The 20,797-nt window shown below is 37.2% G+C and overlaps 1 protein-coding gene across 4 annotated transcripts in view; it reads right to left on the bottom strand.

Moving 5' to 3' along the window:
- Positions 1–20,797, bottom strand: part of LOC117928122 (SET and MYND domain-containing protein 4) — a 65,935-nt gene that overhangs the window by 7,762 nt on the left and 37,376 nt on the right. For 3 of the 4 annotated variants that reach the window (XM_034847983.1, XM_034847982.1, XM_034847984.1), the window contains 6 exons: positions 11,503–11,895; positions 11,259–11,393; positions 6,767–6,904; positions 3,362–3,517; positions 2,907–3,146; positions 1,979–2,130 (listed from right to left, as the gene is read on the bottom strand). In XM_034847983.1, coding sequence (XP_034703874.1) covers positions 1,979–2,130; positions 2,907–3,146; positions 3,362–3,517; positions 6,767–6,904; positions 11,259–11,393; positions 11,503–11,895 — 1,214 coding nt within the window. The remainder of the gene's footprint in view (positions 1–1,978; positions 2,131–2,906; positions 3,147–3,361; positions 3,518–6,766; positions 6,905–11,258; positions 11,394–11,502; positions 11,896–20,797) is intronic. The other variant, XM_034847985.1, reaches the window with a different exon arrangement.

Raw genomic sequence — 20,797 nt, forward strand, 5'->3', positions numbered from 1 at the left:
TTCTCCAAGGAAACGGGACTGCACCACTAGAATCAAGAGTATTGTAAAGGGATTTTACAGAGAAAATCCCATTCTTAGAAGCATTCCACAACACTCTATCCTCCATCCCAACAAAAAGCCTCTTTCCTTGAAGGAGCGAAAGGAGACTCACCACCGCCTCCATCTCCCAATCATTAAAGGGTCTAGAGAAACAAGGATACCATCCCCCCGCATCCCCTATAGAGTCCCAACAATCCGCTACCCATGCATCTTGAGAGACCGCAAAGGCAAACAAAGAAGGAAAAGCCTCACAGAGGGGAATGTTTCCACACCAAATGTCCTTCCAAAATTTCACCCTTCTACCATCCCCTATAGCGAAAGAGACATTTTGAAACATCAAAAAGCCTTCCTTTCTAATTTCCTTCCAAAACCCCACCCCATAGCCCTCCCTAACCTCACGAGAAATCCACCATCCACCTTCTTCCCCGTACTTCCTACTGATAATAAGCTTTCAAAAGGTCTCTCTTTCAACCGCAAAGCGCCAACTCCATTTACACAACAGGGCCCTATTGAGAATAGAAAATTTTCTAATCCCCAAACCGCCCTTCTTTTTATGAGAACGAACCACATCCCACTTTACAAGACGAGGCCTCTTCTCCAACGCACCCCCACCCCAAAGGAAGTCCCTTTGGATTTTCTCAAGCTTCAATCTAACAACTCTTGGCATACGCAGCAAGGACATAAGATCGATCGGCATGCTAACCAAAGTGCTCCGAATGAGAGTGATTCTCCCCCCCTTGGAAATAAACTACCTCTTCCACAAAGCAAGTCTCTTCCTCATCCTTTCTTCCACACCATCCCACACAGCCACCGACTTATGAGGAGCACCTAGAGGGAGCCCCAAATCTAAGCTTTCCTAAATAGACTAGTCAACTGAAAAATATTGTACAGAATTAACACATAAAAACAAAAAATCATAATTAAGAAAACATACGAAAATTTAAGGAAATTAAAGATCATTGCACATTCCAACTTATCATATAATAATTAAAATGCTCAATAAAAGGGGGTTGAACTCCAAGTAGATAGGAGGCATACAAGGGGAGCCAAAGGACAAAAAGAAAAAGAACCAGTAATACTATCTGCACCTCATACAATCAACAAAATGTACCAAAGAAAAATAGCCCACTTTGAAGCAAAAGCAAAACCAAAGAAAAAGGGTTTGGATAAAAGAGTCCTAGAAAGTTTAAACAGTTCGCACTAAGCCTCAAAAAATTCTTCAATTTCTCTTTTACCGAATGGTCCAAAACAAACACAATGAAGGCATCCTCGAAACTTTTCTTAGTTTCTTGCTTGCATTTAGGCATTCATCCAGTGTTTGATGAATAACTTAGAAGAAATTATTTAGGATATGATGGCTAGCAATAATTTTTTTAATGGGAAGCCTTTTTGGCTTTCGATGAATGTCCAAAGATAGGAAGTTCAAACAAGATAGAGTTTCCTTTTACCCATGATGAGTGCTTTGATGATATTGATACTCCCTACAACTGGTATATCATTGGAGCAAAAAAAAGTTCTATCTATCACAATATGTGGTTTCCTTCTAGCCATGATGAGTACTTTGACGATATTGATATTCCCTACATCTGGTATATCATTAGAGGAAAAAAAAGTTCTGTTTATCACAATATGTGGCTAAAAAAGGGGTTCCCATTTCTATGGCTTTTGTTGGAATTCTTTTGCCGTCTTGAAAGTCTTTGGCATGTTGACTTTTGTACATCTCCTAATTTGATAGACAAACCAGTAGAGAAGGGAGTGAGTAAAGATGAATGGTTAGTAATAAACAAGGATCTGCTGAAATCAGATAAATGGTCAACACAGACCAAACCAAATGATTGGCTTTTCTAGGTTAAAAGAAACATTCTGTGATAAGCACACAAAAGAGATCTACTAACTCCACTGTACAATCAGAGGCTTCAATAATACATGCAGACTGTACCTACTGATATAAATTCCAGCTTCCCTGACTGTTGCATGTGAGGCTTCTAGATCACGATAAGCACCACAATGTAAACAATATCCAGGTGCAGCATGAAAGGAGGAATTGGCAAATGCTTGGTGTGCCACTTCTCTTATGCCATCATTTTTTAACTTGTCAGCCATTGAAACATTACAAAGTTCAGTTTTAAAAATAACAACAACAACAACAACAACAATAATACTAAGAAATTAAGAATAATAACAATAAGAATAACAAAAAGAATAGAAATAAGAATAATAATAAACCAGAGGTTGTAAAAAATTGGACGCAGGTGGCATTCCAACTATATGAAGCATATACAGAGGACGTTTTTGAACTTGTCAACCATTGTAACATCAGAAAGGTTGTAAAAAATTGGACACATGTGGCATTCCAACTATATGAAGCATATACAGAGGACAGGTTCCACCACCAATCATTTCCAAATATAACTTCACCATAATTTCAATTCCCTCAAACATAAGTTGATTCCTAACTTTTATATATCATAAGTAAGCAGTTATTATTGTATCAGCCCAAAACCCTGCTAATTGATATATTGTGCTCAATTTCATATGTGGCAATTCCAATAAATATATATTGTTCTGGCCTGCTTTCTTTTCTTTTATTTTTTATTTATTTACTTTTTTTTTTCCTGCAGTTGTCTAACAGTAGATGGTTAAGCCCATACACTTGGTTCCAATTTGGATCAGAGATTTCGTATTAAACAAAAACTATTGGTGGTAACTCTGACTAATAACTCCCTTGCGGTTATTCTTTGAGATATACGGATGCAACTGAGTAATGCTTATTGTATACTTGAAGCTTACACTAAATCCACTTTACAGAGAATGATTCTTTTGTCAGAAAGAAACTCACAGGTTTCAATTGAGAAAAAATAGAATACCTGCAAATGAGGTTCTGAGATGCAATCTTGAGGAACACCTTGGAAGCGCTCAAATTTTTCGTTTTCATACTTGATCACGCAGCTATCTAAGACTGTACCGAAACAATCTGGATTTACACACCGGAATGCATTTAGAACAAGGTCAGATACATTTAGCTCTGAACAACCACTGCATTCACATCTAAATGAGTACTCATCTTTGAGAAACTTCTGGCGGTCTTTGCAATCCCACTGCCCAACCTGCAAATTGAAAATGTAAATTACTAGTTGTGACCATTGCTGTGCATCAGATATGTTATTTCAAAATATAGAGATAAACATATGCACCAAAATCACTGGCAATTTCAGGAGGATCAAAATGGAATTTAAGTTACCATGGCATCACAATAAAAATTCCTGGAAAAAAAAGAGAAGAAGGAGATATCAGAGATACTACTTGTCAAGAGTCTGAATACCTGTGGACCATAAGATAACTCTAGGGGACACCCTACTGCCACATGTTCTGTTGCTCGTAGAAAGAGAGTACGTGAGAGGAAATATGCATGGATGTTTGGCTGGCAAGAATGATTAAACAAACTGGCAACTGAATAAATAGCTTGCCCCACTCTGACCTACCAGAAATAACATAAGAAAACAACATAATTAGAGAAAGCAACTTTTTATCCCAACTGACAGAGAAAACTGGCAACCATGAACATTAATCAAATATGCATTAGGGGGGACAAAAGTTCCACAACCATTAAAAAAGGGATATACATTCTCTTTTAATGCATCTTTTTACAGGAAAAATGTAATTTTTAATCAAAAAAAGAAATAAGAGATACACTGAAGATCCTCTCAGCCAACCAATCCATCACCTGGTTGGTGGATCTAAGCCTCTAGGTAAAAAAGCAACCTACCCCTTTCAAAGATCTTCAAACACTTTAGTAAGAAAACAAGTTTATTTTAAAGTGTCGCTAAAGATGTTTTCTTCTCAAATGCTATTTGGTTGATCATGAGAAAATCAACAATCAACATGTACACAGGCTGAAATCAGAATTGGACCTGGCTGGAAATGTAGGCATGTTCACCACAACTTTAATATTTAAACTGCATCTTGTGTGTTGGGGCTTTATCAATGATGAAATTGTCTAAGCAAACAGGTTTTTCATACAGTTGCCTTTCCAATTTGAGGCCAATAACATGGCATGCCTAGAGTCTTTGCTTGATGCTACATTGAGTTATTCTATTTAACCGTACAGGTACTGCTGGAAAATATGTAATAAAAAGGCACATGTTTGGAAAGAAAAACAAAACCTTATAGATGAAATCTTACTGATCTGAAAATCAAGGAGCTTGACTTTCTCATATCATCTCTTATCCTTGTGTCTGTCTCCTTCCTTTCTGGAAGTGAAGATTTGGCTATTAACTTCCTTAGGTTTATTTTCTATACAGTCATTTCCATCCCTTTCTAAGTCCTTGATTCAAGTCCCTCCTTTTCTTTATAGGGATTGGAGCCAATAAGAAAGTCTACACCAATGATTTGGTATAGGTGAGAAGGTAGTTCAAAACTCTTAGCTTGGACCTATGTTGCTTGAACTTGGGTATGGGTGCATATCTAGTGGTCATATTCTCACAAAATTTAGGATATGGAAAACTGGCTAAAAAGGATCCAAAATTTAATTATGAATATGAAATATGTCTCACAAATATAACAATTTATAGAATTTTATTGATTATTATTTTATTTATTCAAATAAACCTCTTTTCTTTAATGTGAACAAAAATATTTAGTCATTCACTAATTAAAACATCCCTTTTAATGCATTTTTTAAGGGATGTAGAATATTATTTCCATAATGCAAGTTTTGAATACTTCATTCAGATTTCAATTCACCTCCAGAAATTTGAGCTACAAATATAAAACTTGAAATACCATGCATTCAAGAGCAGTTAATGGATGATGATATTCAGATTATGGATTTATCAGCACGAGAAAGACATTCTAACCAAAAATCTAAATAAATAAATAAACAAATTCTGCTTCCATACACCTAAGAAAGTGCAATCATAACCAGCAGTACATTGTAGGTCAGTAGGTGTTATAATTCTTCTATGCCCAAGATAAATTCATGATAACTTCTGGCTACCCAAGAGAAAGTAATTAATGCTCACTTGCATCTCATATATATATGTATGTATGTAAGTATGTATATATTCATATTCAACCAATAAGCTACCCACCCAGAAAATTAAAAAAATGATATCAACTTTTATTCCCAACATTTTTTCACTAAAAGATCAATGGGTCTCCCTTCCACCAGATCTCTAACCATCTGCCAGTGCTCTTCCTCGTTCATAGACCAGCCAAGTATGGAGTCTACCATCCTCACCAGTTTTATGGTTGAGGCAACATTGACCAGGATTTGTCTCAATGGTTGAGGCTTGTTGAACTACCAATTTTCCTAAAAGCTTAAACTTGTAGGATTTGGGTTCAAAATATATATCATCCTCTTTAACACCTTCCCTTAGAGAGATACATAGGCCCATAGGCAAACAGTTGCAAATAGCCCTATTTTGAACTTACATGCGAACGGGGGAAACAAATATGCAAATTGTGTGGAGACGGCTCAAACACCTGACTTTCTACCAAACCGAGCTTTGGTACCATGTTGAACTACCAAATTTCCTAAAAGTTTAAGCTTGTAGGATTTGGGTTCACAATGTATATACAGCTCTTTAACAAAACTTGATTATCTTCCTTTCTTTGTAAGTGTTGTTTTGTTGTTAGAACCAGAAGAAATACTTGCTTTCTTTTAAGGCTCCAAGATGGATCCCACACTGGTATTCTTCTCGTGGCATATCGATATGGGTACTTAATGTAATTTGAAGAGTTCAACCATCATAGGCCTAGACTATTGCATTATTTGCCTAAGGAGTGGGGAACATATTGATTATTTTTTCACATTGCCTAGTGACTTTGAAGCTCTGGCATAGGCTGTTCAGCTTGCTAGGATGGATTAGGTTCCACCCACGAGAATATTTAATATGATGCTTATATATTTTAGGAGGTTTGGGAACTCTCAAAGAGAAAAAACACTTTGCAGTATGGCTTGCCTTACTTTGTTAGGAATAGTTTAGAGGGAGAGGAACACAAGGAATTTTTAGTTAGATGGAGGATATTAGAGTCTATGCATTTTTATTCCTCTATGTGGACTTCTACCTCTACAGCTTTTGAGGGTACTCCTTTCAACATTCTACAGCTTTATTGGAACTTGACTTACAGGTCAAAGAAGTTAGGCAGTTGGTTCATTCTTGTATTGATTCCACCTCCAGATGGTTTGATTAAGTTAAACTTTGAGAACCTTCTCGAAACCCACAGGAGAGGGCTTGATCATTGAGATAGAAATTTTAGCACTGTCAGAGGACTTATTAAAAATGCGAGGGCATTAAGCTTACCCAATTTATGGGTGGAAAGGAATTTTTTTGTTGTGATCTCATGAGCATCCAAGTCAGATAGAGGTCTTTAGAAGTACAATACATAGCTTCGCCAAATTTTCAATGTAGCCAGTCATATGGTAGATCAATTAGCAAAACAAGGAGCTGAGCAAAGGGTTTTTTTTGTATGGATGTTTTACACCCATTGAGTTGTGTGTTGTTTCTCTATGTTGCACATCCTTCTGTTTTATCCTTGAACTGTATAGCTATGTTGTTGCTCTTGTTAAGTAATTCTCTCCATATTGTTTCTCTTTGTAGTTTTTTTCCCTCATCCTTCATATTTTTGCAAGGATTCATCCTCCTTAGCTTGTTCTTAAAAATTCATATTTTATACATACATATTTTATACACTGTCGTTGCAATGACAATTCATAAGCACAAACCTGTTCCATGTTGCTGGTGAAAGCCCCTCCAGCAGGTGAAAAGTTCACTGATTGATCTAGTGGACTATAACCATCCATGAATTTCATGCGGACAATTGCAATAGAATTCACCTTGATTTGAGATATAAGTATAATGAGCTGCATCCATAAAAGCAAGAAAACAGTGTTAGGGACATATAACAATAACACTTTTCTGCTTAACACTTCCATATAACAAAATGTTGCCTGCAAGAGATATTTTTTATGAGCAAAAGGGATATATAAGGGAATCAATGAGTCCGTGTGCAATTCCAGCACTATTAACTCCAAAGAAAGATGGTACCTGGAGAATGTGCATCAATAGTCGAGCAATAAATCAGACAATGATAAGTATCGATACCCGATCCCAAGACTAGATGATATGTTGGATATGTTGCATGGAGCAAAGTTTCTAAAATTGATCTTAAAAGTGGCCATCAACAAATTAGGATCTGGGAAGGTGATGAGTGGGAAACAAGTCAAACAACTTTCAAAACTAAACTTGGGCTTTATGAATGGACTGTGATGCCTTTTCGTTTGTCAAATGCACCAAGTAACAGAAAGAGTAATTTTGTTGTAGTTTACTTGGATAGTAGCTATAAAAGCTTTTCAGTTTTCATCAACTTTGTCCCTAAAAATGAAGTCTTCCATCCAGGGACTAAGAGATAAATAAAATCATTAGTAAAGGGAAGTTCATTCGAGATAAGAAAGGCCTAGGATATCCTGATGAATCCACTAGTCCTAGTAACAGAAAGAGTAATTTTGTTAAGGCTAAAAAGGTAATTCCTATTGTCCAAACATCAATTAGATATAAGCATACATGTTCGTTTTATCATAGAAACAGTTACACTAGTGATAGATGTTACATTAGGAAGTTTGATGAATTTCATAGGCAAATTAACAAGCTTGTGGTTGAGTCAAAGACATTAAAAAATAAAATCCTTTTTGATAGGAAAAGAAAAAAAAAATACTCGATGGGTTTCAAAAGCTCCCACCCAAGCCAAGCCTAGATGAATATTCAGTATTGTCATATTGATACTTCAAATTCATCTTTTAGAGTTCCTAAGATTAGATAAATTTGGATTAGAAAAAATGTCTTTGGTGAACTTCAAAATAAAGGTCTAGTTTGCTCTTCTTCTACTCCTTTAGATTCTCTTAGGAAATCATCTCCTAAGAAATCTTTAGGAACTTCTCCTTCTCAATAGTACATTTTGTTCTATAACCTAGGGTCTTGCATCCTTATCCTAAGTGCCATGTCACTTTTAGGAGTCCTTAAGATTTTTCAATGTTTTCTTCTTAAAACTTCTTTATTAGTGTGCTAGAATCTTTGTCATGAACATAGGGGGAGAGTTTAACAATTAGGAGTATATTTGTGTTCATGAGTTTAAGACTTAGGATCATTGTTTTAAGGGAAGTCATGCTTTTAAAATCCTAGGTCTATCACTTTATATGCTTGGGATTTGATAAATTTTATGGTTACTTGATTTCTTAATTTTCCTAAATAGTTTTAGTAATCTTTTAATTTTGTTATTCTTTGAAGTTTTTATTCTTCTATATATTTTCCTTAGGATCGCTTTAATTTCCATTTAGAATTTGATAACAAAGTAAATAGAGAATTTAGCAATACAATTACTATCTTTAGTAAATTTACTGATTGAAAACAAATTACAAGACAAATTAGGAATTGGAAGAACAAAATTTAAGGTCAAGTTTTTAGAAATAGGTATAAACCCTTTTCCAACAATTGATGATAATGTATTATCAGCAATCCGTACTTTTTGATTCCCATAACATGGAAAATATGAAGTAAATAAATTATAACAACTAGTCATATGGTCAAAAGCACATGAATCAATGATCCATGAGACTTTAATACTTGGAATGCCATTGAGAGCTTTTTTTAAATTACCTTACTTGGCCAAAACATAAGTAGGGGGAAGTATTGGACTAACTCTTAGATAGGTTAATGACATGGTGCAACAAATCTGATTGCTCCTTTGTCAAAGGCTTGGCCTCTTGTCCTCCATCATGTAGAAGAAAAATGGAAGGAATAAAAGCTATAGAATTCTTTTTCTTAATTTTTTGCTTGTACAAATACTCGTATACATATACAAAAAATTCTAGCATCTAAATAGAGAACTTTCCTAATTCAATTACAACAAATCCCTTTGATCACAGGATTACCTAATTCTCTTTACAAAATCACGACTTTTCTAGTTTTATTCTTCCACACATTATTTACAATTTTCTATTTAACAGGTCCAACATTAAAGGTACGGTAGCACCTCCATTTTGCACTTTTTTGATTTGGCACAATCCTAGGTCTACCATGAAGTTACCATTAAGTTTCTCTAGTATGGTGCGGCTTCTTACAAAAGCCACACCACCTATTGTCACATTGATCATTTTTTCTAAAATTCTGGGGTTGTCCAATAGCAAGAGCCTTTTCATTATTGTTGGTTTTGAGGGCAAAAGTCTTAGGTGGTGTTTGTTTTTTTGGCTTTTTGCTGAAAGCAATTTGTTTTTAGAATTTAAGTTGTTTGTTTTTCTATTTTTTCATGACTTATTATAAACTTTTTACTGAATAGAAAAAACCAAAATATCTACCTTTTTCTAAATAGAAAAAATAACATATTGGTTTTTCTTTACTTTTTAATACTTAATAGAAATACAATACTACAAAAACAAACAACCTAATATTTAACACTATTAAGCATTAAAGTTTTATTTAGAATTAAGTAAAAAAACAAACACCACCTTAGTAGTCAAGCCGGAATCCTCATCTTTTTTCCATGAATTCCTTGCGACTTTCTTCACCTCGCACAAGCATGAATGCTTCATCCAAATCAAGGAAAGGTTCCTTCCCCAATACACGATCACAAACCTCATCATATTCAAGATTAAGCCCCAAAAGAAATTGGTAAACTCTCTCATGTTCAAGCATCTCCTTCACCAGCCTTGCATCAATTGGTGACTCCATTTCTAGAGTGGTGTGCAGGTCCAATTTAATTAACAATCCTTTGAGAATATTAAAATACTCGGTTACACATAAAAGCTCCCTGTTTGGTTTTCTGGATTTGTCTCTTAATCTGAAAGAATTGGGAAGTAAATCCCACCTTTAAATATGTCGTGTTCACTGTTGTCCAGATATCACGTTAAGGAGAAGAAAATAAGTTCTACTTATCTCCGGTTGCCTAGAATGCAACAACCAAGACATAACAAGGGAATTCTCAATTTCCCAAGCCTCATAAGTCGGGTCTGTGGCTGCTGAAGCAAGTAAGGTACTGTTAACATACTTAAATTTCCCTTTTCCCATCAAAGAGATTTTGGTTGATTGACGCCACTCCATAAATTTTTTTCTATTTAATTTCACAGTGGAGATTTGAAGGGTAAGATTATCATTATTGAAGGAGTTTAAGGGTTTGTGGTAATGGGTTTTGAAGGTTTTGTCATGTTTACAAAAGCGAGACAGTGATAGAAGAAAAATAGGGTCAAATCAGACTTTAATACTCCTCAACAAAAGAAAAAAAACGATCAGCTAAAAAGACGTGAAATAGGGCAGAAACAATACTGCAATACTTCTCAATGGAGAAACAAACAATGAGCAGAGCTGATATGAATGAGCAGCAGCAAGGATAGCCGGAAAAACAAACACTTGATGGCCGGTATGAAGCAATCTTTGTTTCCGATGATGAAAAAGAAAGAGGAATATAACACTGTTGGCAATCTCTGTTTTGTGGATGAAAAACAAAGGAGAACAGAGAAAAAAAACAGTAAGGAACCAGCTCTGGTAATGGGTATGTAGCCATGGAGAAACCTGAATAAAAGATTTTTATTGAGGAAGACTTTTTCTGATATTTTACAATATGAATAGATACAAAATATATAGGAAAAATAAAAAATGTGTACAACTGGAACTCCTAGAAATCAGCTGTAATATACATGGAAATGCATTAAAGAATAATCTTTATTCTCCTAACTCTAATCCTATTCTTAGGTGCCGGATCTTATGAGTTAAATTAGGAAAAAATCTCGGCCTTAATTATTGGAAGTCAAAGGATAATCTAAGTTGTTTTTCTACAACTACAATTCTTCAAGCCTCCATGTAGATCCATTGGGTGACATGGACAAACTCTGAGGCACAAATTAGAAGTCAGAACTTTATTTGCATGGAATTGCAAAGATAAACATTTTGAAAACATAAAATCCTAACATAAAATTTTTTGAAGGTTTATAGATAAATATGTTTGTATTAAATTAGAGTAAAATTTTGCCACAGAGAGAGAGAAAGAAATCCCGGCTAATGGATGTTCAAAGCCATAAGAATGTTAAAGACAGCACAGCAATTCAATGGAACATATAAGTAAATCCAATTTGCTTTCTGGAGGCATGGTTTTATACTGTGAGAAAGCTCCTACAAGAAAATGATGAAGGCAAGAGAGAGAGAGAGAGAGAGAAAGACAGAGACAGAGACCTGTGATATAGAAATTCCATTTAATGGAAGTTCAAAGCCATGAGAATGTTGAAGACAATACAGCAATACAATGGAATATATATGCAAATCCAATTTGCTTTCTGGAGCCATTGTTTTATAACTGTGAGAAAGCTCCTACAAGAAAATGATGAAGGACACAAGTTGCCAAGTTAGATCCTTTCACACAATGGTAAGATGGAAAATTGAATTAGAAATAAGCATACAACATGAAGTACAGAATTACCAAAGTGTCCATGAGGTTAGAAGCATTGCAAGAATGTTTTTTTTGCTCTACAGACTTCACCATAACTCGACCAGCCAAAACAATCTCAGGAGGCAATACTGCAGGCCAGTTTACACCTTTACATTCATGTTTATGTTCGACAATCCACTCAATGTTTGAATCAGAATCTTTGGGTAAAGTAATCCCCGCAACATATTTTTCAAGATCACTAGATAGATTTGTGCAAATACCATGATTCTTAGAATTATTCCTCAACTCTTGCCCTCCAGCTTGCATTTGACAATGCTGAGAGCAGTACAGTGGTATTGAACATGATGTACAAGGGACTGAATCTACTGGCAATTCATTAAAGCAGAAATGACAATGTGTATCCCGACAATGCTTCAATATGATCTGCAGAACACAAGACAAAGAAAGAAGAATATTCCACTTCAGCAAAAGTTCAAGCAGTGGTAGCATTGAAACAATAACTATAGGCTGCTTTGATGGTGACGAATGGAAGAATAATATATATATATTGAGATAACTATGCACACAAATTTTCTGAAGTCCTGAAAAATTAGCAAAATCATAGAAAAAATAATGTGAACAAATATTTTATGAAAATTAATAATTGTGGAGTACAATCTCAGTGTTAATATTCTTTACAAAAGAATATCTTCCCTCTGATTCTTTTACTTTGATCACAATCTAAAAGCAAACGCCGAAAATATATTCTTGATTTTGAAAGTCAATTAAGGGCTTCAAGTGACTTATTCCCAAATGATATTATCGAAAGGTGAAGAACACGTGTAGTTCTTTTATGATTTGTCAAACTTGCAAGAAGATTTTGTTAAGTCATTTCTCTTTTGTGAAGCCTCTTTTCCCGTGTGAAGTCATTTTGTCGATTTCCCTTTCATTGAAGGAAGTCACCATTATTTATAGGTGAAATTAGGGAATTAAATTTGAAATCCCCCAAGATTCAATTGCTTAATTCAAAGAATTTGCTTACTTCAAGTAGAAACCTTTTTTTTTTTTTAGAGCATAATAGAGTGCTAAGGTTTGAAAATAATTGTAGTAAAATTTGATGTCACACACTTCATCCTCATAGGTAATGCTTTTGCCCCCAATAGTATCATCTTTGAGTTCTTCAATAGACATGTTTTCGCTTGCATTTGTTTTATAACAAGCTCTATATGTCATGTGCTCATGTAGCCAACTCTTCGAAAGTGTAAGAGCATATGCCTTGGAGCATGCATAAAAACCCCTAATGCATACCTTGTATGCACATCTCTACTACTGACATCTTAGATAATCTATCCTTGTAGTCAAGGCTTAAGGAATGTCAACAATTGATGTAGTCAACAATCGCCTTGTCTTTCCATTGCTTGGTAATAGTAAGCTTCATCATGCTTACAGTTTGTCAGGTGCTATAGAAACGATTGAGGAAGTCACTTTCCATTCCCAACTGTTAATGCACCCAGGTGTGAGGTTTGTGTACCAATAAAAAGTGTTCCCTCGAAGGGAATAAACAAATTGTTTGACTCAAAAGTCACCCTCTGTACTTGCATTGTTGTAGGTTCGACGAAATAGGCAACATATTGCTTCAGATTTCCTTTTCCATCGAATGACTGAAACTTTGGAGGTTGATAGCCTATAGGTATATGTAGGTTATCAATCCTCTTAGTGTAAGAACAACTAGTTGAGATGGTTCGTATAATTGCCAAACTTACCAAGGCCGTTGAGAAGAGAGATCTACAAATAGCCTTCCTCATGAACAAGGTTGAGACACAAGCACAAAACACGATTGCGTTGAGCCAAGTACTTACTTACCCTTTGAAGATTGCGTCTCTAAGTATTGCACCACAATCGTTTAAGTCGGTGCAGGTTGAGAAACAAATTGTGGAATTTGTATTGATGACATCATTATTTGTTCAACAAATTCAAGGCATAATAACTAACATCATCAAAGCGTAAAATGATGGACCATCACAGAGTACATCTCAACTAATTGTTCTTATATGGATGTAGTACTTGTTGTCATTACCAACATAGTCACTAGGGAAGAAGTAAAAGAGTCGAAATGGTTGCAGGATTTGTCTTCCTTTGACATCCCAGTTGATGACCCAAAATGTAAGTTGGTGTTAGAGTTGGCATCGACAACATGGTAAGAGGACTTATACCTAAGGTTCAATGGTTCTCTAGTGTTGAAGGGCGTTTTTCCCTATTATGAGGACTTTGGCCCTTTGCCCCCAAAGAGGCTAGGGTGATGAGCAACTAGCACTTCTTGCACGTCCCTACTGGTTTTAGCAAAGAGGTATGCTTGCTTGCTTTGCTAAAAGTGCAGAAGTTAATTTTACTTTGCTACGAGTCATAAGGCCTATAGAGATGTTGTGTGTTGATGGAGTAATGACAATCTTGTCATTGCCCTTGTCGACATGCACAACTTGAATCTTTTTGGACGTCACCATCTTACTAGTGATCATTTTTCTTAGCAAAAGAGACAAGAGGTAGAGAGGTCTCATCGGATGTGTAAGAAATTTGTATGCACAAATTTCATGAAGTCCTGCAAAATTAGCAAAACTATAGAAAAAATAATACAAACAAATATTTTATGAAAATTAATGATTGTGGGTTACAATTTCAGTGTTAATATTCTTTACAAAAGAATATTTCCCCTCTTATTCTTTTGCTTTTATCACAATCCAAAAGCAAACAATGAAAGTGTTTTCTTGATTTTGAAAGTCAATCAAGGGCCTCAAGTGGCTTATTCTCACATGATTATCTAAAGGTGAAGAACATATGTGTAGTTCTTCTATGATTTCTTAATCTTATAAGGAGTTTTTGTGAAACATTTTCTTCTTTATGAAGCCCCTTTTCTCATATAGTCATTTTGTCGATCTCTTCTTCATTGAAGGAAGTCACCATTGTTTATAGACGAAATTAAGAAATTAAATTTGGAATCCCCCAAGATTCAGTTGCTTAATTCAAAGAATTTGGTTCCTCAATTTTAGCAACTTGTCTCCTTCATTAAGGAAATTTTTCAACAAGAGAATATTTATTTTTAATTCTTTTTGTTGAATATAATGTATTTATAGTGTATAATCTTTCCTTGTTAATATAGGTCACATGTATGGTAGTTAGGACTCCTAGCCTTGTATATATATATATATTTTTCAATTGTAAGTAGATATTACATGAATGAGAATTAAGGTCTTTCTTCTTTCTCTCTCTCTCAACATGGTATCAGAGCCAAGGGAGAAAACCTAATTCTTTCCAGTTTCCCGTGTCATCAACTTCGGGAAACCTTCCGGTGACCGTGTTTTATTCCGGTCACCTTCCCCATCTCCCAATACTTTCCGGTAAGTCGGATTGTCGTTAGAAAACACTCACCGCCGGCAAACTTTTCCGGCGAACTTTCCGACGACGTCTTTTTCTGACACCGACCATACCAGAAGGAGCGCCTGGAGGAGATCTCCAACTTTTGTGAAGGCACCGGAACCAAAAGATCATCCACGCGCCGGCCACGCACAATTTTCTGTCCGGCGAATGCATCTCACACGCCGGCGCGTGAGGACTTTCCCGGCCACGTGCCTCCTCCTCCAGCCTCGCCTGACGCCGACTAGCCTTCCTTCATCCCTGGTTCTGCCATCCGAGCCCTGCACGTACCTTTTTTAGGGTTTTTTGCCTCCGCCGACCCTTCAAACAGTTTTTCCGGCGAGCTTCGGCTACTTTTTCTCCATCCTAATCCCTGCACGTGCCTAAGGAAGTGTTCTTCTACTTTTCCGGTGGTGCCACGCCGCGATCTGAAGCCGTCTCCTTTTCCAGTGGTGCCACGCCGCGATCTGCAGCCGTATTAGGGTTCTCTTCGATCCAAATATACTTCATTCTCCAGATAAGTAGATATGGCTACTAAAACTTCCATTTTTTCCTCTGTTATATCTGGATCTCCTATGATTGCTTCAGAGAAATTGGTTGGCAGTGACAATTATCTTTCCTGGTCTGCCTCTGTTGAACTTTGGTTTATGGGTCAAGGATATGAGGATCACTTAATTACATAGGAGGCAGATATCCCTGAGGTTGACCGCGTACAGTGGAGGAAGATAGATGCACAGTTATGTAGTGTATTATGGCAATCGGTTGATCCCAAGATTCTTCTTCATCTTCGGGCCTACAAAACTTGTTTTAAATTTTGGACTCAGGCCAAAGGATTATATACGAATGATATTCAATGTCTTTATAAGGTGGCTTCTGCTATTGTCCATATCAGCCATTAGGACTTGGATCTATCTACTTATATTGGCCAGATTGTCTCTCTTAAGGAGGAGTTCTTGACTGTGATGCCTCTTACTCCTGATGTTGGGGCTCAACAAACATAGCTTGACAAGTTCTTCATGGTTCTTACTCTTATTGGCCTCCGTCCGGATCTTGAGCTTGTCCGCGATCAGATTCTTGGTAGTTCATCAGTTCCGTCCTTGGATGATGTGTTTGCTTGCCTCCTCCGTATCTCCTCCACTCAGACTTTGTCATTTGATAGCACTTCAGATTCTTCTGTGTTAGTTTCTCAAACTAACTCTCGAGGAGGCCGCAGTGGTACCCGAGGTAGAAGTCAACGTCCTCATTGCACTTATTGCAATAAACTTGGCCACACTCGCGATCGTTGCTATCAGTTACATGGACGACCTCCTCGCATTACCCATGTGGCCCAGTCCTCTGATTCTCCGCTGCCTCAGCCTCCGAGCTCTTCCACATCTCAGGCTTCTATTGCCTCTGTTGCCCAGCCTGGTAATGCCTCTGCCTGCCTTACCCACACATCTTTTCTTAGACCCTGGATTCTAGATTCTGGAGCTTCTGATCACTTATCTGGTAATAAGGATCTTTTCTCCTCTATTACTACTACCTTTGCTTTACCTACTGTTACCTTAGCTAATGGTTCTCAAACTGTGGCTAAAGGTATTGGTTTGGCCCTTCCTCTGCCTTCTCTACCTCTCACTTCTGTCCTTTATACTCCTGAATGTCCTTTTAATCTTATTTTCATCAGCAAAATCACTCGTACTCTTAATTGCTCTATTACCTTTTTTGATAAATTTGTGACCTTGCAGGACCGGAGTATGGGGAAGACGATTGGCATAAGACGTGAGTCTCAAGGCCTCTATCACCTCACCTCGGATTCATCTCCTGCAGTTTGCATTTCCACTGATGCTCTTCTCCTCATTCACAATCGTTTGGGCCACCCTAGTCTCGCCAAGTTCTAGAAGATGGTCCCTCGTTTTTCCATTTTGTCGTCGCTTCCGTGTGAGTCCTGTCAGCTTGGGAAACATACTCGTGTCTCGTTCCCAAAGCGTTTGAATAATCGGGCAAAGTCTTCTTTTGAGCTTGTCCACACTGATGTTTGTGGTCCTTGTCGGATTGCGTCTACTTTAGGATTTCAGTATTTTGTCACTTTCATTGATGACTATTCTCGATGTACTTGGTTATTTTTAATGAAAAATCGAGCTGAGTTATTCTCTATTTTCTAGAAATTTTATGCTGAAATCCAAACCCAGTTCAATATTTCTATTTGTGTGTTACGCAGTGACAATGCTAGGGAATACTTTTCAGCCCCATTTACTTCGTTTATATCTCATCATGGGATTCTTCATCTGTTTTCTTGTGCTCATACTCCTCAACAAAATAGGGTAGCTGAACGCAAGAATCGACATCTTGTTGAGACAGCTCGTACTATCCTCCTCCATAGTAATGTTCCTTTTCGTTTTTGGGGGGACGCTGTTCTTACCGCTTGTTATTTGATTAATCGTATGCCCTCCTCTGTCTTACACAATCAGATTCCTCACTCCCTTCTCTTCCCTGACCAACCACTTTATTTCCTTCCTCCTCGTGTCTTTGGTTGTACTTGTTTTGTTCATATTCTCACTCCTGGACAGGACAAGCTTTCCACCAATGCCATGAAGTGCCTCTTCTTGGGATACTCCAGACATCAGAAGGGTTATCGTTGTTATTCCCTTGAGACTCATCGATACTTTATCTCTGCTGATGTCACCTTCTTTGAGGACTCACCATTCTTTTCCACCACTTTTGAGTCTTTTCCTGTTTCTGAAGTCTTGCCTATTCCCATTGACTCCCCACCTGATGCTATGCCTTCTCGACCACTTCAGGTTTATCATCGTCGCCCTCGTGTCGTTGCTCCTCTCCCTTTTGCTGAGGCACCTGCTGACTCACTTTCTATCCCTTCGGCTTCACCTGCCCCGACTCTGCCTTCTCCTAATGACTTACCCATTGCTGTTCGGAAAGGTACTCGCTCTACTCGTAATCCTCATCCTATTTACAATTTTTTGAGTTATCATCGATTATCTTCACCTTATTCTGCTTTTGTTTCTGCTATATCCTCTGTTTCTCTTCCAAAGAGCACCCATGAAGCTCTTTCCCATCCAGGCTGGCGACAGGCAATGGTGGATGAAATGGATGCTCTGCACTCTAATGGCACTTGGGATCTTGTTGTTTTACCCTATGGTAAATCTACCGTTGGCTGTCGTTGGGTCTACGCAGTTAAGGTTGGTTCTGATGGTCAGGTTGATCTCCTTAAGGCCCGCTTAGTTGCTAAAGGCTATACTCAGGTTTATGGTTCTGATTATGGTGACACATTCTCTCCTATTGCCAAGATTGCTTCTCTCCATGGCTGCTATGTGTTCTTGGCCTCTTTATCAGTTAGATATTAAAAATGTCTTCCTTCATGGTGATCTTCCCGAGGAAGTTTATATGGAGCAACCTCTTGGTTTTGTTGCTCAGGAGGAGTCTGGTTTAGTGTGCAGGTTACGCCGTTCTCCATATGGCTTGAAACAATCTCCTCGAGCATGGTTTGACCGTTTTAGTTATGTTGTTCAAGAGTTTGGCATGCTTCGTAGTACAGCAGACCATTCAGTTTTCTATCATCATAACTCTTTGGGGCAGTGTATTTATCTGGTTGTTTATGTGGACGACATCATCGTTACAGGCAGTGATCAGGATGATATTCAGAAACTAAAGCAACATCTTTTTACCCACTTTCAGACCAAAGACTTAGGGAAACTCAAGTATTTCTTGGGAATTGAGATAGCTCAATCCAGTTCTGGTGTGGTCCTTTCCCAAATGAAGTATGCTTTAGACATCCTGGAAGAAACCGGTATGTTAGATTGTAAACCGGTAGACACACCTATGGATCCGAATGTCAAACTTGTACCAGGACAGGGGGAGCCTTTAGGAGACCCTGGGAGATATCGACGGCTCGTAGGTAAATTGAACTATCTCACCATTACTCGTCCAGACATTTCTTTTCCTGTGAGTGTTGTTAGTCAATTCCTACAGTCACCATGTGATAGCCATTGGGATGCCGTAATCCGCATTCTTCGATATATCAAAAATACACCAGGCCAAGGTGTGTTGTACGAGAACAGATGTCATACTCAGGTTGTTGGTTACACAGATGCAGATTGGGCTGGCTTACCCACAAATAGATGTTCCACTTCAGGGTACTGTGTTTTTATTGGAGGTAATCTAATATCTTGGAAGAGTAAGAAACAAGATGTAGTGGCCAGATCTAGCGCTGAAGCCGAGTATCGAGCTATGGCTTTGGCAACATGTGAACTCATATGGTTGAGACATCTTCTTCGAGAGTTGAGATTTGGAAAAGATGAACAAATGAAACTCATCTGTGATAACCAGACCGCATTACATATTGCATCCAATCCAGTCTTTCATGAAAGGACCAAACATATTGAAGTTGACTGTCATTTCATTAGAGAGAAGATCGCATCAGGATGTGTTGCTACAAGTTTTGTTAATTCAAATGATCAACTAGCAGACATCTTCACTAAATCTCTCAGAGGTCCTAGGATTAAATATATTTGTAACAAGTTTGGTGCATATGACGTTGCTCCAGCTTGAGGGGGAGTGTTGAATATAATGTATTTATAGTGTATAATCTTTCCTTGTTAATATAGGTCACATGTATGGTAGTTAGGACTCCTAGCCTTGTATATATATATATTTTTCAATTGTAAGTAGATATTACATGAATGAGAATTAAGGTCTTTCTTCTTTCTCTCTCTCTCAACACTTTTTTTACTTCAATTGGAAGATTTGATTTTATTTATAGGACTAAATATTGTAGCCTTTGAAATTTCACCACATGTCACCTTTTGAATACACACCATGTGTCTAATGTGTGTTAACTATCATTTGTCGAGCCCAAATTTTATTGAATTGGGAAGCCACAATTTTGAAGACCAATTTTGTGATAATTTAATTTACTAAAAATTTTGATGTCTACAATAACCAAAAACATCTTCATCCAATAAATGATGAATACAAGAAGGATGATCAGTCCTTCAAATATATACAAAGATTTGATAGGAAATAAGCAAAGTATCCAATACCACAACAAAAATAGCCCCACTTCTCAAGGAGTAAAAAGTATACACTGAATAGGGGAAGTAAATCTCCAACATAAGAGGCCTCCTCGTTTGGCTAAATGGCCAGCTACTTAATTAACTAAACAAGAAATCCAAGAAAAGGAACAACCCAAATCACTAGCAATGTCTGTAATTTTGGGCATCCAATTGTCAAGCTTCCATGAACCTCTCTCCCTATTCAACACCCAAGATATTATGGTGGCAAAGTCTCCCTCTACTAATAGATTCGATCACCTAAAGCTTTAGCTTGCTGCAAACCCTCCAATAATGATAATATCTCCGCCTTAATACCCAAACCTACTTTTGCATGCCTAGAGTATGCTCTCAACACTATACGTGAATGATTTCTAATCACTCTTTCTATATCCAACTTTCCTCTTTGACCTGTTGGAGCTGTAAACACTACTAGTCTAGTCATAAGATATGTAATAGAATAACTGCAAAAGGCTCAATAACTAAGGCCCCTAAGGAAGAGAAAAAGTAAATTTGATCCCATGTGACATCCATCCTCAAATATCCTTGCATTCTTCTCTAACCAAATGAACCATATCAAAGGATAAAACAATCATCTAGTTGTCAAAGCTTAAAGGAGATTCCTAATATTTTCGCTATGCCTCTAGGAGGAACCCACTCAAGATTGGTTGTGCTAAACAATCTACGCCAAGTTCGTAGAGTAGGAAGAATAACAATCACTCTAAGCTATAATTGAAAAGGAAAATTTTGAAACACGTATTGGTCCTACTTTATTGAAGAAATTAGACATAAATAGTTAATGTATTAGACCAGGTTGGTAATTTTGTTCCATTTTTGTATTGAGCTCAATGCATATTATCTCCAAGGGTCTTACCGGTCACAGTTAATTTTGAGTT

This window comes from Vitis riparia, chromosome 13, assembly GCF_004353265.1.
Source record: "Vitis riparia cultivar Riparia Gloire de Montpellier isolate 1030 chromosome 13, EGFV_Vit.rip_1.0, whole genome shotgun sequence".
Lineage (NCBI taxonomy): Eukaryota > Viridiplantae > Streptophyta > Magnoliopsida > Vitales > Vitaceae > Vitis > Vitis riparia.